A 17,569-nucleotide genomic window follows, 5' to 3' on the forward strand; every position below is an offset into this window, starting at 1 on the left:
AACACTGTGGAATTAAACTATTTTGCCCCAGTTAATACATTGGGAAAGGAAATTGGGCCCTTTCCTAGTGTAAATGGAATTCCTTCAGGATTACACCTGTATGTTCAGAATGGCACTCTACTGTAGCACACCTACAATCAGTGATACCCAGGAGGGGGCTTATTGTGATTAGTGATATTACAACAGACACTATAATAGCCTGTGAGACATGGAGGTTGCCTATGAATTATGTGAGCAGCATTTCACAGGGCGTCAGGCACTTCTAATAACCATCCTACAACATTGGCAAACACTGCCAGTTTTACCTCTCTTGGTGCAATGGAATTACTCCCGATTTACACTGGTGCGACAGAGACTGGAATCATTCGTGTAACATTGATCAGGTAGATAGAAGGGACTAGTCTGGGCAGGTGTAACCAGATGGACTACCAACACACATTCCGCTAAGCACTAATTAAAATTAACTACAACTAGGGGGCTGCATGCCCTGCTTGCTATGCTCGTTAACCCCCCCCCCTCTGTGGGGGGAGGTGTCTGACCCACGGGGACGGGGCAGGAATGGGCTGGGAATGCGGGGTCTCAGGGAGCTTGGGAGTGTCAGGCTCAGATGGAGGAGGGGATGTGGTGTGGCTTTGGGGGTGCGGGTGTCAGGCTCAGGTGGCGGAAGGGATGTGGCTCAGTTGGGAGGAGCGGGTGTTCAGGCTTGGGTGATGGAGGGGATGTGGGGCAGCCCAGGAGTTGGGGCGGTCGAGCTCAGATGGCAGAGGGGACATGGAGTGGCCTGGGGGAGGGGTTGGGCTTCAATGGCAGAGGGGACAGGGCACGGCCTGGAGGGGGGGATCAGGCTCAGATGGTGGAGGGGACCCAGCCCCAGCAGCTCCTCCCTGGTGGTGCAGCCCTCTGGGGCATGCAGTGGGAGCTGGCGCTGGAGCAGCCCATGCCTGGAGGGGACGGTGCCGAGGCTGTCACAGCAAGTGGCTGAGGATGAAAGTGGGTGGCAGTGGCATGAGGATGCAGATGACATGGTGATGTCACTGTCATCCTGCAGGAAAGTGTGTGTGTGTGTGTGTGTGTGTGTGAAAGTATGGGGGGGAGGGGCTGAGAAGTATTCTGGTTTGATAGCCAGCACTGTCTGTCACGCGCACAGAGGAAAGCAAGAAGAACTGGATGGCTTGGAGCATTGGCAGGGGCATGCTGATGGAGACTTTCATCTCCAGTTGGCTTGTTTCAATCCAACCCAGGTTTTTAACAAATGAGCAGAAGAGCTGCCATTCTGGAATGAGCAGATGGTTTCTAGTGGATAGTTAACCAACCTCTCTAATGGGCAGACATAATTAGCTATTGGAGACCATCTGCTCAGATGGTGGCACATGGAGACAGACCTGCCGTGTCAGCCTTAGCGGTGGTCTCTTCTGGTCAGTGTTGGCAGGGTAGATTGCTACTCACAGTTCAGTGGGACTGAGATTTGAGGCTTAGTTTTCTTAGTTTCCAAAAAGGGGAGGTGCCTGGTTTTTAGATTGGGTCTGTCTCTACTGGGTTTCACTCGCCAGGTCTGTCAATGCTGCATCATTCAGCAGCATTGAAATTCATTAAATGTGTCTAAGAAGGGGGAAAAAATGAACAGGAAATCTGGCCAGACAAGAAGTTGATGTTTGAAGATGGCTCAGAGTGACTCTTCTCCGCACTTGTTCAGAACAATGTCATTGTTAATGCAGTGAGATGAGACACATTTAATGAAGGTATAACAGTCTGGGGTGGAGACATAGACAGGGTAATGAATTGCTGTTGCGGTTATGGGATGTAGAAGCTAAAGGCGAGCACCATTATCCCTACTGCACACCAAGAAGAAGGACATTTCCACAAACTACACATGCAGCAGACCTGCAGCTGTTTTCTCAGGACTGTCCAGGCTTGTGTGAATACATGCGGGAATCAGTGAGCAGTGTAGCCAAGGAATAATATGTCTGTGCACAAGAAGCCAGATTCTAGCCTCTGTTCCAGCTGCCTTGTGGGGGCTGTGGCTAATTTGGCTATCAGGGGTATCCTGGGGCAGCACTGAGCAGGCACAGTGGCGCAAACCAGGGATTAGAATCCTAGAGCTGTAAGAGACCTCAGGAGTCATTGAGTCCAGCCCCCTGCCCAAAGCAGGACCAACCCCAAATAAATCATCTCAGCCAGGGCTTTGTCAAGCCAGGATTTTTAAAACCTCTAGGGATGGAGATTCCACCACCTCCCCAGGGAACCCATCCCAGTGCTTCTCCACCCTCCTAGGGAAAGAGTTTTTCCTACTATACAACCTAGACCTCCCCCTCTACAACTTGAGACCATTGCTCCTCATTCGGTCATCTGTCACCACTAAGAACAGCCTCACTCTGTCCTCTTATGGTTGATGGACTGCTTGGCGGAGATGGAGTTCACCTTTCCAGGAGCGGGAAGGCCTTGTTTGGACACAGACTGGCTAACCTTGTGAGGAGGGCTTTAAACTAGGTTTGTCGGGGGCAGGTGAGCAAAGCCCACAGGTAAGTGCTGAATGTGCGGGACTGGGAGATGGGTTGGAAATGGGGGGGACTACGGCCTATAATGGCAAGGAGAAAGGAGGGTCAGGGCACAACAGGGAGGCAAGATCAAATCAGTATCTTAGATGCCTATATACAAATGCGAGAAGTATGGGTAATAAGCAGGAAGAACTGGAATTGCTAACCAATAAATACAACTATGATATCATTGGTATTACAGAAACCTGGTGGGATGGGACACATGATTGGAATGTTGGTATGGAAGGGTACGGCTTGCTCAGGAAGGACAGACAGGGAAAAAAGGGAGGAGGGGTTGCCTTGTATATTAAAAATGTACACACTTGGACTGAAGTGGAGATGAACGTAGGAGATAGCTGTGTAGAGAGTCTCTGGGTTAAGCTAAAAGGGGTAAAAAACGAGGGTGATATCATGCTAGGAGTCTACTACAGGCCACCTAGCCAGGTGGAAGAGGTGGATGAGGCCTTTTTTAAACAATTAACAAAACTATCCAAAGCCCAAGATTTGGTGGTGATGGGGGACTTCAACTATCCAGACATATGTTGGGAAACTAACACAGCGAGGCACAGGCTATCCAATAAGTTTCTGGACTGCATTGGAGACAACTTTCTGTTTCAGAAGGTTGAAAAAGCTACCAGAGGAGAAGCTGTTCTGGATTTGGTTTTAACAAATAGGGAGGAACTAGTTGAGAACTTGAAAGTGGAAGACAGTATAGGGGACAGTGATCACGAAATAATAGAGTTCATGATCTTAAGGAAAGGCAGAAGGGAGACCAGCACAATTGAGGTTATGGATTTCAGGAAGGCAGATTTTGATAAGCTCAGAGAACTTGTAGGTAAGGTCCCATGGGAAGCAAGACTGAAGGGAAAAACAACTGAGGAGAGTTGGAAGTATTTCAAAGGGACGTTGTTAAGGGCCCAAAAGCAAACAATTCCGCTGTGTAGGAAAGATAGAAAATATGGCAAAAGACCAGCTTGGCTTAACAAGGAGATCTTGCATGATCTCAAAATAAAAAAGGAGTCTCATAAAAAATGGAAACTAGGACAACTAACAAAGGATGAATATAGGCAAGCAACACGGGAATGCAGGGGCAAGATTAGAAAGGCAAAGGCACAAAATGAGATCAAACTAGCTACAGGCATAAAGGGAAACAAGAAGACCTTTTATAAATACATTAAAAGCAAGAGGAAGACCAAGGACAGGGTAGGCCCACTGCTTAGCGAGGAGGGAGAAGCAGTAACAGGGAACTTGGAAATGGCGGAGATGCTCAATGACTTCTTTGTTTCGGTCTTCACCGAGAAGTCTGGAGGTGTGCCTAACGCAGTGAATACAAGCAGAGAGAGGGTAAGTTTAGAAGATAGGATACACAAAGAACAAGTTAAAAATCACTTAGGAAAGTTAGATGTCAGCAAGTCACCAGGTCCTGATGAAATGCATCCCAGGATACTCAAGGAGCTGATAGAGGAGGTATCTGAGCCTTTAGCTATGATCTTTGAAAAATCATGGCAGACAGGGGAGATTCCAGAAGACTGGAAAAGGGCAAATATTGTGCCCATCTATAAAAAGGGGAATAAGAACAACCCAGGAAATTATAGACCGGTCAGTTTAACGTCTGTCCCAGGGAAGATAATGGAGCAGGTAATTAAGGAAATCGTATGCAAACACTTGGAAAGTAATAAAGTGATAGGGAATAGCCAGCATGGGTTTGTGAAGAACAAGTCATGCCAAACTAATCTGATAGCTTTCTTTGATAAGATAACGAGCCTTGTGGATAAGGGAGAAGCGGTGGATGTCATATACCTAGACTTTAGTAAGGCATTTGATACGGTCTCGCATGATATTCTTATTGATAAACTAGGCAAATATAACTTAGATAGGGCCACGATAAGGTGGGTGCATAATTGGCTGGATAACCGTAGTCAGAGAGTTGTTGTTAATGGTTCTAAATCCTGCTGGAAAGGGATAGCAAGTGGAGTTCCTCAAGGGTCTGTTTTGGGACCCGTACTATTCAATATCTTCATCAATGATGTAGATATTGGGATAGAGAGTACTCTTATTAAGTTTGCAGATGATACCAAACTGGGTGGGGTTGCGACTTCTTTGGAGGATAGGGACATAATTCAAAATGACCTTAGCAAGTTAGAGAAATGGTCAGAGGTAAACAGGATGAGGTTTAATAAAGAGAAATGCAAAGTGCTCCACTTAGGAAGGAACAATCAGTTCCATACATACAAGATGGGAAGCGACTGTCTAGGAAGGAGCATGGCGGAAAGGGATCTAGGGGTCATAGTGGACCACAAGTTGAATATGAGTCAACAGTGTGATGCTGTTGCAAAAAAAGCAAATATGATTCTAGGTTGTATCAACAGGTGTGTTGTAAGCAAAACTCGTGAAGTCATTCTGCCGCTCTACTCTGCACTAGTTAGGCCTCAGCTGGAGTACTGTGTCCAGTTCTGGGCGCCACATTTCAAGAAAGATGTGGAGAAATTGGAAAGGGTGCAGAGAAGAGCGACAAGAATGATTAAAGGTCTAGAGAACATGACCTATGAAGCCAGGCTTCATGAACTGGGCTTGTTTAGTTTGGAAAAAAGAAGATTAAGGGGGGACATGATAGCGGTTTTCAAATATCTAAAAGGGTGTCACAAGGAGGAAGGCGAAAATTTGTTCCTCTTGGTTTCTGAGGACAGGACAAGGAGTAACGGGCTTAAAGTGCAGCAGGGGAGGTTTAGATTGGACATTAGGAAAAAATTCCTAACTGTCAGGGTGGTCAAATATTGGAATAAATTGCCAAGGGAGGTGGTGGAATCTCCCTCTCTGGAGATATTTAAGAACAGGTTAGATAGACATCTGTCAGGGATGGTGTAGACGGAGCTTGATCCTGCCTTGAGGGCGGGGGGCTGGACTCGATGACCTCTCGAGGTCCCTTCCAGTCCTATTATTCTATGATTCTATGATTCTATGGATTTCCATTCCAAATGGCTCAATGTAGTGCCTTGCATTGATCTGAGGAAGTGGGTCTGGCCCACGAAAGCTCATCACCTAATACACCATCTTGTTAGTCTTTAAAGTGCTACATAGTCCTGTATTTTTACACCAGACTAACACGGCTAGATTTCTATCTCTATCCTCTTTGGAACCCTCCTTCAGGTAATGAAAGGCTGCTATCAAATCCTCCCTCACTCTTCTTTTCTGCAGACTAAACAAGCCCAAATCCCTCAGACTCTCCTCATCAGTCATGTGCTCCAGCCCCCTAATCATTTTGGTTGACCACTGCTGGACTTTCTCCAATGCATGCACATCCTTTCTGTAGTGGGGGGCCTAGAATTGGACACAATACTCCAGATGTGGCCTCACCAATGCCGAATAGAGGGGAATAATCACTTCTCTAGATCTGCTGGCAATGCTCCTCCTAATGCAGCCTAATATGCCATTAGCCTTCTTGGCTACAAGGGCGCAATGTTGACTCATATCCAGCTTCTCATCCACTGTAACCCCCAGGTCCTTTTCTGCTGAACTCTGCTTAGCCAGTTGATCCTTAGCCTATAAGGCTATGTCTAGAGAGCAGGGCTATTTCAGGGTACCAGAAGTATCTCAAAATAGCAATTCCACGTCTTTAAATATGCCCATTATTTCAAAATACAATTTGGAAAAAACAGGTATGCTATTCTGGTGTTCCTGTAACCCTTGTTCCATGATGGTTAAGGGACTTGTTGCAATAGTGCTTTATTTTGAAATAACCTCAAAATAAACTATGCAATTTGCATAGCGTAAATTGTGTAGTTTATTTTGAGGTAAAGGTGCTGTACAGATGCACCCTAACAGTGCTTGGGATTCTTCCATCCTAAGTGCAGAATCCTGCACTTGTCCTTGTTGAACCTCATCAGCTTTCTTTTGGCCCAATCCTCCAATCTGTCTAGGTCACTTTGGACCCTATCCCTCCCCTCCAACGTATCTACCTCTTCCCCTAACTTAGTGTCATTTGTGAACTTGCTAAGGCTGCAATCCATCCCCTTATCCAGGTCATTCATAAAGATGGTGAACAAAACTGGCCCTAGGATCAACCCTTGGGGCACTCCACTTGAAACTGACCGCCAACCAAACATTGAGCTGTTGATGGCTACCCGTTGAGCCCAACAATCTAGCCAGCTTTCCAGCCACAGTTCATTTATCCAATCCATATTTCCTTAACTCGATAGCAAGAATATTGTGGAAGACTGTTTCAAACGCTTTGCTAAAGTTAAGATATGTCACATCCACCACCTTCCCCATGTCCACAGAGTTAGTTACCTCATCATAGAAGACAAGCAGGTTGGCCAGGCAGGACTTGCCCTTGGGGGAGCCAGCAGACCAGGGAGACGCCAAGCAAAGCGGCGGAGGACCCGGGCCAGACCCGCGGCGCTTCCAGCTGATCTGGAAGCGCCGCGGGCCCGGCCCGGGTTCTCCGTGGCTTTGCTCAGCGTCTCCCTGGTCTGCCGGGGGGGGGGGGGGGGGATGCAGCTAGTGCCCCCCCCAGCAGACCAGGGAGACATGGAGCAAAGCCCGGGGCCTGTGGTAGAGCAGGTGGGGTGCTGCCGGTTGGTCCCGCAGCACCGCTCCTCGGCGCTACTGGACCAACCCGGCAGCACCCCAGCTGCTTTGCCCCAGGAGTCCTGATTCAGCCGCTGCTGATCAGTTTCAGCAGTGGCTGAATCAGGACGCCTGGGGCAGAGCAGCTGGGGTGCTGCTAGGTTGGTCCAGTAGCGCCGAGGAGCGGCTGCGCTACTGGACCAACCCAGCAGCACCCGAGCTGCTCTGCCCCAGGCGTCCCCAAGTTAGCCGCTGCTGAAACTGACCAGCGGCTCACTACAGGAAGCCTGAGGCAGAATTGCTTTGCCCCGGGCTTCCTGGAATCAGCTGCTGATCAGTTTCAGCAGCAGCTGACTTGGGGACGCCTGGGGTTCTTAAGCTGAATCTGTATGTAAGTCAGAACTGGCGTCCAGATTCAGCCGCTGCTGAAACTGATCAGTTTCAACAGCGGCTGAATCTGGACGCCAGTTCCGACTTACATACAGATTCAACTTAAGAACAAACCTACAGTCCCTATCTTGTACGTAACCCGGGGACTGCCAGTATTGTTTTGTGCAAAAAAGCCCCGATGGCGAAAATGGCGAAAGTGCTTTTGTGGAAAAGCGTCTGTGCCAATCTAGACGCTCTTTTCCGCAAATGCTTTTAACGGAAAACTTTTCCATTAAAAGCATTTACGGAAAATCATGCCAGTCTAAACGTAGCCAAGATGTCCTGTTTGTCTGCACACTGTCCCTTTATCCAGCAATCAGCCACGAGGTTTTAGAGTATTATAACAAGTTTCTTCAGTGTCTTATTTTGGACTCTGCCCCTCTCCAGCCAGGTGCAACGGTGGCTGTGGGAAGCCATGTCCTGCAGGTCCTGCCACTGGGAGAACAGAGGCAGCCTTGATTCCATGGGGCACCAGCCTCTCTAGGGCAGCTGGGTCACACCAGGAGCACTACTGCCAAGTGCTAGCACCAGCCAGGCTGATAAAAGTGGGGCCCAGTCTGTGGTAGACCATAGAGTGTTTCTCTATCAGTATCTACCAATTTACGTTATATTAATATAACACGTATTATAATATATAATACATTAATACAATGTGAGTTGGCAGATACTGATACAGATACACTCCAGGAAGCTGCTGGGGGACGGGACGGGACGATTAGTTCTCAAGGGTGCTGGAAGGTGTAATCAGCCATCCCACAGAAGAGGAGGTTGATTATACTGCTCTGTAAACTGGCATTCATCTGATTTGGAGACAATTTTTGGCACCCGTGGAAAAGCCTGTATGCCAGGGGTGGGGAACTTTTTTTGGTCAGGGGCTGCTGAGCCACAGAAAAATCAGTCGGGGGACTGCACACAAGTGAGAAGCAAAAAACCCTCCCTCGCTGCCATGGCCCCTCACGGAGGAGCAGACACTCTCCATATTCCCCTCGCACACCAGAGCCGAGTGGGGCCCAGGTTAGTAGATTTTTGTGTGTTCCAGCCCCCCAGAGTGACGGGGGAGGGGAGCCTGGAAAGAGCCAGTTCCAGCTTCCCAATGCTGGCAAGGGAGCCCTGACCCTCAGGTGCTGGATGGAGGCAAGGGGAGAACTGCGCCTGGCTCACAGGGCTGGGGTTCCCCACCCCTGCTCTATGCCACCCAGATCACTCTGCCATGGGCAAACTTAACTCAGGGGGTTTGTCTTTCATCAGCTCTTCCTCTGCCTTTTCTCACCTCAGCCGCTCACGCTGGCTGTGTCTAGACTGGCAAGTTTGTCTGCAAAAGCAGCTGCTTTTGTGGAAAAACTTGCCAGCTGTCTACACTGGCCGCTTGAATTTCTGCAAGAACACTGACGATCTCATGTAAGAATCAGGGCTTCTTGCGCAAATACTGTGCTGCTCAGATTCGGGCAACAGTCCTTTTGCGCAAAAGCTTCTGTGCAAAAGGGCCAGTGTAGACAGCTCCGATTTGTTTTGCGCAAAAAGTGCTTTTGTGGAAAAGCATCCGCGCCAATCTAGACTCTCTTTTCCATTAAAAGCATTTGCGGAAAATCATGCCAGTCTAGACGTAGCCGCTGTGTTCAACATCTCCTGTAAGCACTCACCCCATCATCTGCAGCAGTGCAGTGCGGAGGGGCAGAGGAAGGCACTGTAGGGAGAACCGAAGCCACTTCTCCAGCTATCTGACGGAGGACTGCAGGGGATGGATTAGCAAGCGAAGGACAAGAGGAGCTATTTCCCTGGGGGCATTAACCCTGACTCTGTTACGTGTATTTAATTCATTTCAGCCTTGTTACCATGAATGTATTTTAGAGGTAAACAGTGATACACAGCAGGGTGTGCTTAGGTCACTCAATGCCCACACCCAAAAGGTGAGTGATGATATGCCGGTGCACCTCCTGGGTTAAATACCCAATTACCTGTGAAGCTCTAGGCCTGAGTGATAGTGCCCTTCTCACGTCTAAGAGGGGTGATGGGATGCCCACAAAGCCCAAACAAATAAAATAGGCTAATTAACCGTACAGGCTGCACTAGAGGAAAGCCAGGGCTTAATGGCTGATGAAACCCATCTGGAGGAGGAATGGGTGCTAGGGGAGAAGGTATTTGGCAAGGTGTTCTGTAGTCACTCCCTAGAGAGGAATGAAGTTACTTAGGGAGGCAAGGAATTCTAGGGGAGAATAAGCTATGGTACCCTGCCTTGGATTACAGACTCTGGCAGGAAGCTGAGAGGGGTAAAGTAGTCACAGGAGGTAGATGAAGCTCCAGGAGTAAAGCCAGAAGTTGGCTGGAAGATAGAGGAGAGCACTTAGGGGCAAACCAATCGGGTCAGAGCTTGAGCAGATTGTGGTTGCTGGTAATAGGGTCTCTGGGATGAAACCTTCGAGTAGTGAATGGGCCCAAGTTCTACTGCTGGCCCCTGGGAAAGTGTCCCAGACTTCAACATGGATCAGAAGACTGTCTGACTATGTCTACATTGCACTTTCTTGCAGAAGAGCAATGGCAAAATCCCAGGCAGTATAGACTGCTTCTTCTTGCACAAAAGCCCCTTGTGCAAAAATGGTGTCTTATTAAGTATGCAAATGAGGTGGTGATATTCATCATCATGCCTCATTTGCATATGTTCTTGTGCAAGAAAGCGCAATGTAGACATAGCCTCTGAAACCGCTGTCAGGCTATGTCTACACTGGCGCGATCTTGTGCCAGAAATATGCAAATGAAGCTAAGTGTGGCATATTGCTGAGCCTCATTTGCATATATAATGAGCCGCCATTTTTGCGGAAGAGGCTCTTGCACCAGAAGGAGCATCTACACGGCCCCTTCTTGTGCAAGAAAAACCCCTCTTGCACAATGCCGTTACGCTGATTATTTTCAGGAATAACTGCATTGTGCAAGAGGGTTTTTCTTGTGCAAGAAGGGGCACTGTAGATGCTCCTTCTGGCACAAGAGCCTCTTCCACAAAAATGGCAGCTCATTAGATATGCAAATGAGGCATGATATGCTGGAAAGGGGGTGCTGCTTGAAGTGGTTTCCATCATATACAGGGTTTACGGTTTGGTTCAAAGACTTTCATCACCTCTACTAAGCAAATTGTTCCAACACCATTGCTAGGCTGTGTTAGCCTTGGAGACAGAAGGACCAGCATGCCCAGCAGCCCTGCTAGCGAAAGCTCTTTATACTCAGTAAGCCCACGCCCTAGAAGAGAGATCTCAGGAGCATGTGAAATATTTACAACAAACTCTGAAACCACTTTTTGCCTGCAGAATGCCTTTCGCCTGAAATGTCACACAACCTCACATTTTTCAAGGGAGCAAACATGCAACACAAATAAGCAGAAAATTTTGTAAAAATATTCCTGTACTTTCTATGAACCAGTGGGTCTGATCTTACAGCCTTTATTCACATGAGTAAGGGTTGTAGGCTAAAAACATAACCAAAGACACAGTTTAAGGATGGTGCAGTATTATTGTAGCCTTGTTGGTCTCAGGATGCTACAGAGACAAGATGGGTGAATGAGGGGTGAGCTTTTCTTGGTCCAACAGCTCTTTGGGTCAGCTTAAGAAGTGCATCCATAGGGTTCAGCGTGTAACTGCTGCTTCCATAGACAGTGTTTCGGTGAATGACTTAAGACCCTTATTGCCATAATGCCATAGTGCCAATTGAGATACCAGCCAAAGTTTGTCTTTGCCCTTAATTTTTTAAAAATAAATATGATTTTGCAAATATGATTTAAGTAATTAAGAGGGATAACACATTTTGTTCTGGTTTGTGATTGAATTTCAGATATTTATTTTCATGACTCAATCATGTCATGTTTGCAAAATCCCAACATCTTCCTCATTCCTGCAGATATGGAATGATTGGCCAGTTGGAATACTCAAATGGCTGGCCATTCTGAACTGTGTAATTCTGGGGGGAAGCCTCATGTTCTCTCTATTCTGGGACTATTCCATTTTACAGAGTTGTTGGCTCGAGTCCCATGACTTGAACTCGAGTCCGACTTAAATCGCTTAGGTGACTCGACTTGAGGCTCGACTTGGGTTCATTGTTTGTGACTTGAGACTTGCTAATTTTGTTAAATCGACTTGGTGAAAAAATTGTCCAAAAATGCCGATATTGATGGCTTGTTCAAAAGTGACTTGACATTTTTAAAATTAAGACTTGAGACTTAACTTGGGACTTGACTCAGAAGTGACTTTAGGGACTCAAGACTTGACTTGAGACTTGAACTATAGTGACTTGAGACTCAACTTGGACTTGACAATGATGACATGAAGACAATACTGCCATTTTAATTACTGGAATGCTTTAATTTAAAGGCGTTACGTACTTATGCTGCATTCTACCCTTTAATATGTATGAATTTGGTTGAGGGAGAGAGTGGCATATGACTTAGCTGAATGACATGTAAAAAACATATCTAGAGAGTCCTCTGCAACACACAAAAAGAGGCTCAAAATAATTCTGCCAAAGTCTGTTTGCTTTTCACTTCCTGAACTGGCTCACTCCAACTGGTTGCATGGTAATGTATCCAGCATTAGATGATACATGATAAAGATGATAATTCTGGGGCAAACCATTCACTGTGGCACCTTGGTCTGGACAGATGAGCAGTCAGAATGTCCGGCATCCAAACTGCTTTGCAGTCCTCTGGGCGGGCTCAGGCAAGAGGCCAGATGGACAGTGGGGTCTAATGGCATGTTGACAAAGCACCGTTATTTCAGAATAATTGACATTATTTCAAAATAAAAAAGTGCATCTAGCCAGCTAGCCATTATTTGAAAATAATGTTGAGCTGGAGGACTTCTTACTCTGACTCCTGTAACCCTCATTTCATGAGGAGTGTGGGAAGTTGAAGGAAGAGTGTTCTTCCTTCGACTTCCTGCTGAGCAGACTGTGCCAGAAGCCGAATTAAGCTATTTAGACTTCAGTATCTTAATTCAACTTTTGCCTTGCTGTGTAGACGTGCCCTAATAGGGTAGGCTGGATCAGCAGTTGGGGAAATATGCCTTCTAGAGCCAGCTCTACTACTGACGTATTGTGTGACTTTGGTCAGTTCTTGGTGCTTCAGTTTCCTCACCTGTAAAATGGAAGTAATCATCTTTATCTCACTGGGGGTGATATTGATTAAAGATTGTACAGGGCAGTAAACAGGCACAGTAAAGTTCTCTCTATACATATATCAGTGAGATCTGTTTATATATGAAACCTAATGTGGGGGACAGATTATCCAACATGTCCCAACTTCTGGGGTTCTTACACCTTACATCGGGTACTGCTACTGTAGAAGCCAAATACTAGTCTAGATGGAGCACATATCTGATTCAGTCCTCCTCTCAGAGACATGAATCTCTTCTGATCAGGCAGTATGTTTGTCATAGATATTACTTCTGTTACAAAAGCATGAACTTTCAGGGGCTTTTCATTATGAAAATCATTGGTCTTTGTCATCCCTGGCAGGACTCCATCATGGATTTTAAACTTATAGACTGCTACATTGTCTAATGTGGTCTGGTTTTTTTAAGGGTTTAAATTGTTTGGTAAACATTACGGGGCCTGTATTTATATGTATGGCAAAGGATATTTATTTGATTTTTCTCATAATTTTCCACACCAAACAACTTATTATCCATTTAACTATTGTCACCTTTTGTCATTTTCTGTTCTGACATCCAACCAGCTGCAGACAAAGCAAACCCCAGAGAACAGGTTGGTCTGAAGACCCCATGCTTTGGAAGAAAGGGCCATACTCTCAGAAGGTAATTCATGCCCTAGTCTTGATTTCAGAGGGACTACTCCCGGTAGTAAAGTTAGGTTGTATATAAGCTTGACTGTGATATAATAGGGTTGCCTGCCATAGCTGGGGACTGGTCTTGATGACCTAGAAGGGCCCTCTGCTTCTATCTGTGTAAGAGTTTGCAGAACTGTCACCTCTAAACTAATTAACATTTCAGAAGTAGATCCATGGGTAGACTTTGATAATGAGCTTATACGGAAGGAGAAAAAACATTGCAATACTACTACACTGTGTATTGTTCCATTAGTTATTGGTGGAGTTCTGCATTTTGGTGCTTCGTAAGTTCACAAGGTATCTCAATATTTGTGTGTTTCTTTGACAGCATAGGACTATTCAGTGTTACTCCCACAAGAGCTGTCCATAAATCTCCCATCAGTACTCAGACACACCACCTCAAGGCACCATATAGCGTGTCAAGTATTCCCCACCTCGGTGTTGCAAGATCACTTCTTTTGTCTTTTGCTTCCTGACTGGCAGGTTGAGCTTTCCAAGTTGTAGCACATACCTGTATATTCAGGGAAGCAGATGGTCAGAGGTGATTTCTTGATCTTTTCAGCAAATAGGTCTTTCTTGTTGAGGAAGAGAATGATGGAGGTATCGATGAAGAATTTGTTGTTACAGATGGAGTCGAAGAGCATGAGAGACTCGTGCATGCGGTTCTACAGCAGGAAGCAGATCAGAAAGGAAAAGAGAGAGGCAGAGAAAAGAGAGAGAAAAGTTAGATTTAGGAAAGAAGAATGTTTACCAAAGCAAACTCTAGGAAATGGTTAGAAAGCACAGTTTCTAAAACAGGACATTCATAATACAAGACAGTTACAAAAGACAAGGAGACAGTTTGATTCTCGTCAGATCAGATCCACTTGCAGTTGGGTCAATCAAACCTAGTCCAGTTCATGGCAACACAGCCTCCTGTGATGACATCTATACTTGTCATTTTTCATTGGCCCAAGTCTGCTTCTAGCAGTGACCAATATTCGAAGCTTCAAAGAAAAGTGAAAAGCCCTCATAATGTACCTGGCTATTTTTGTAGTGCAGAACATGGGGTTGGGGCAAATACTCCCTGAGTCTTTTAGTTATCAATGTCATCTTAATCTGCAGCGTTACAAATTGTTATATTGGTCTTAAAGTTATCTATCTTGCTTTCAAATTGAGGAAAATCAGGAAATGGTCCAGACTGGGGAATAAAGCTGGGGTCCAGCTTTGGTCCAGACTGGGGAATAAAGCTCTCTCATCCCCATGATTTCAACCTGTTTATTGAAATCAAAACAAAGTTCTTCTTTGGATACCCAATCCCCACATTGCATGGCCTGTTACTTCTGCTGCTTGGAATGGCGTAGCCCTTGCCTCTTACATGAAACAGAGAAAACTGGAGCTTCCATGTATGGTGGTGCATTTTGCCAGCCACCACTATGCAGTGGTGAGGAGAGCTGGACTGGGAAATATTCCCTTCATGTAGTAAACATTTGCAAAACTTTTCTATTTTTCTCCCATCTTAAATGAGGACAAAATGTCAAAATCTGAAAAATTTGTTAACTGAAATTACTCTTTTTGGATAGGGATTAACTAGACATTTTTGATTATTTTTGAAATGTTTCATTTTGACTTTGACTTTTCCCCTCTTTTTAATCACTTTTGTGCAGTATGACTCGCTTCCTTTTTTAAAATGAAAAGTTTTGAACCAGAATTTTTTTCCATTTAGAATTGCTGAAACAACATTCCAACAACTTGGACACTTGACATTTTTTAAGATGGAAAATTTGTCTAACCCCATCCTGTTTCCTGATCAATCTGTCAAAGAATTTACAGTGGGCTCTATTGGTGACTCCCCGATTACCCATCACAGCGGAGCAACAGCTGCTTTGGCATTCCTTCTGCAGGGCAGAATCCTTTTTTGGTTGCACAGGGAGAAAAGGGTGCAGTAGCAAATCTCATTAATATGGGAATGCCAGGTTAGGGACAGCTCAGACTCCAGCATGGAGGGGAAATTGTAGCATGTATTGAACTACCCCTGTGCTACCACAGTGTACATAGTACCTATGGATCCGTCAATAGCATCAGATGCATATTAGTCCTTCATAACCACTATGGGTGATATTCATACTAAATAAACAGGGCTGTACTCTTAGTTTTGAAAGGAGCAGAGTTTGTTGTGTCAGTGCTATTCTATGCCCTCATCTGCAGTCCATCTCTGAAAATCCCCTAATAATAGCTGTCTTTGCAGGCTCTGCTAAGAGTTCTGGCACTAAAGGATTCATTATTATGAAGATGTAAAATGAACCAAACTTCTGTTCATTGGCCAGTGTCACAGCCCCTAATATCACTATGCTGTTTGTTACTTGAGACACTGAAAAGCTTTTTTGTGTCAGAACTTTGAGTAAGAGCTTGTCTATGTGAACAATTAGGTCATGGCAAGCTGGGGTGTGAATCTACGCCATGAGACTATGCCCTTGGCTTGCCTGCTAACAGTTCATTAGTGAACTTTGAGCTACTTCTGCTAACAAAGTGTTAACATGTTAGCGGGGTGCACACGAACAGGTGTACCACGGCAGGCTAGTTTAGAGTACATTCACACCCAGCTTGCCATAGTCTTTTGCTTGTGTAGATAAGCCCTAGGGGATATTTTTAGTGAATCTCTTTGTTGTGTATGCTACGCCTAACGCTGCGTTTAGTGGTTTTTCTGCAGTTTCTTAATTAAATGTATTTCTTGTAATCTGGTGAGGGTCACATGAGGCCTGTGTTTTTTTGGCTTTTGTTTTAGATGATGCTATAGGGCATGTCACCAGAAAGGGAAGAAAAGAGAAAGTCCAGACGAAGTTGAGCTAGTGTGAATTAGCTTCCAGAAGTCATAGCAAATCAAAACCAAAGTTCATTCTTTCAACTGCTTCAGTTGCATTCCATCACACTAAATGGCTTGAGGTGTTTTATATGAACAATTATATGCAGAAGTCATTAGAAGCATGGACTGATGGGACTAGAGCAAAGACAAGACTATATGACACCACAGGATTTTTCTCAACAAAAACCTTTTTTTCTCTGCATAAGTTTACCTTAAAAACAAACAAACAAACAACAAATATCCTTTGCTAGCTTTCTTCTGAACACCATGGATCAGATTTTAGACACCAATCATCATTTTTGTGTCCATGATTTGCCAGTGTAGATTCCTCTTGTGGTTTTGTCAGTATGATAATCCAAGTACTAAACCAGGGCCCCTGTCCAGGCTAAGATGAAACATCGTCCTTTGGCAAGGTCATGCACTGCAGTGGTTACATTTGCCCAACAGTAATTCTATTAGTTTGTGGCATAGTCTCCCAAGAGACATTCCTACTCCCTAAGTAATTTAAAACAAAACTAGACACCACGCTATTAAATGCGCCAGATGGAACAAACAAGCATTGGAAGGAGATGACTTACAGAGAACTAGATATCACTGAGGTAAGAAAACCAAGATTTATCCTTTTAAGATTTTAGGAGAGAAGAACAATGAGGCTGACACACACACAACAGAGAGGTTGATTCTCAGACCAGTATATGTGTCATGGGAGTTGTGAGAGTAATTTATGAATTCAATGGAGTTAGAAAAATAACCTTGTGAATCTCAGCCCTAGAGCTCTGTAACCTGTTCCCTAGGTTGATCAGTAAGAATCCCACACTTGCCAATTTCAGCCCACAAAACAATATTCGCTCTTCAGTAATACATTTGCCAAAGAAAGAGAACAAGAACAGTAGCATGCTTAAAGAAGGAACCATTATTATTCCAGAAATTATGATGGAGAATTGACTGTCCTTTCTGGTAGATCCAATTGTTTTCTATAACCGCCGTATCATAGCTAGTTACCACTGAGACTGTGCTCTAGAAAAGATGGATGGAGATAATGATAGATATTTCTGCTTTGGCAGAAAGAGAGTGGGCTTTTTTTATATCTAACTTCTGTGATTCTACAACATGTACAGAGCTGTTGCATGAAGGAGATATGGAGTCTTTCAAAATGCACCCAAACTAGGTTAAAAATTCACAAATTGCATCAGAAAAAGAGCTGTGGCCAAAGGAAATCAGTAGAAAGGGAATCAATGCATGAAGAATATCAACAAGAGAAAAACCAGAGCTCAAAGACCCTATGTACACTGGAGTCCAATAATATGCTATTGCCATTTTCCTGGCATCAATTAATATCAGACAGTGCTTTGAAGATTTAAATTAGCATACAAG

General features: G+C 45.1%; 1 protein-coding gene across 1 annotated transcript in view; it reads right to left on the bottom strand.

Annotated features, from left to right (window-relative positions):
- Nucleotides 1-17,569, bottom strand: part of GNAO1 (G protein subunit alpha o1) — a 352,130-nt gene that overhangs the window by 4,257 nt on the left and 330,304 nt on the right. Inside the window, exon 7 of the mRNA XM_075940404.1 lies at nt 13,865-14,018. Coding sequence (XP_075796519.1) covers nt 13,865-14,018 — 154 coding nt within the window. The remainder of the gene's footprint in view (nt 1-13,864; nt 14,019-17,569) is intronic.

This window comes from Pelodiscus sinensis, chromosome 12 (assembly GCF_049634645.1).
Source record: "Pelodiscus sinensis isolate JC-2024 chromosome 12, ASM4963464v1, whole genome shotgun sequence".
NCBI classification, from domain to species: Eukaryota; Metazoa; Chordata; order Testudines; family Trionychidae; genus Pelodiscus; species Pelodiscus sinensis.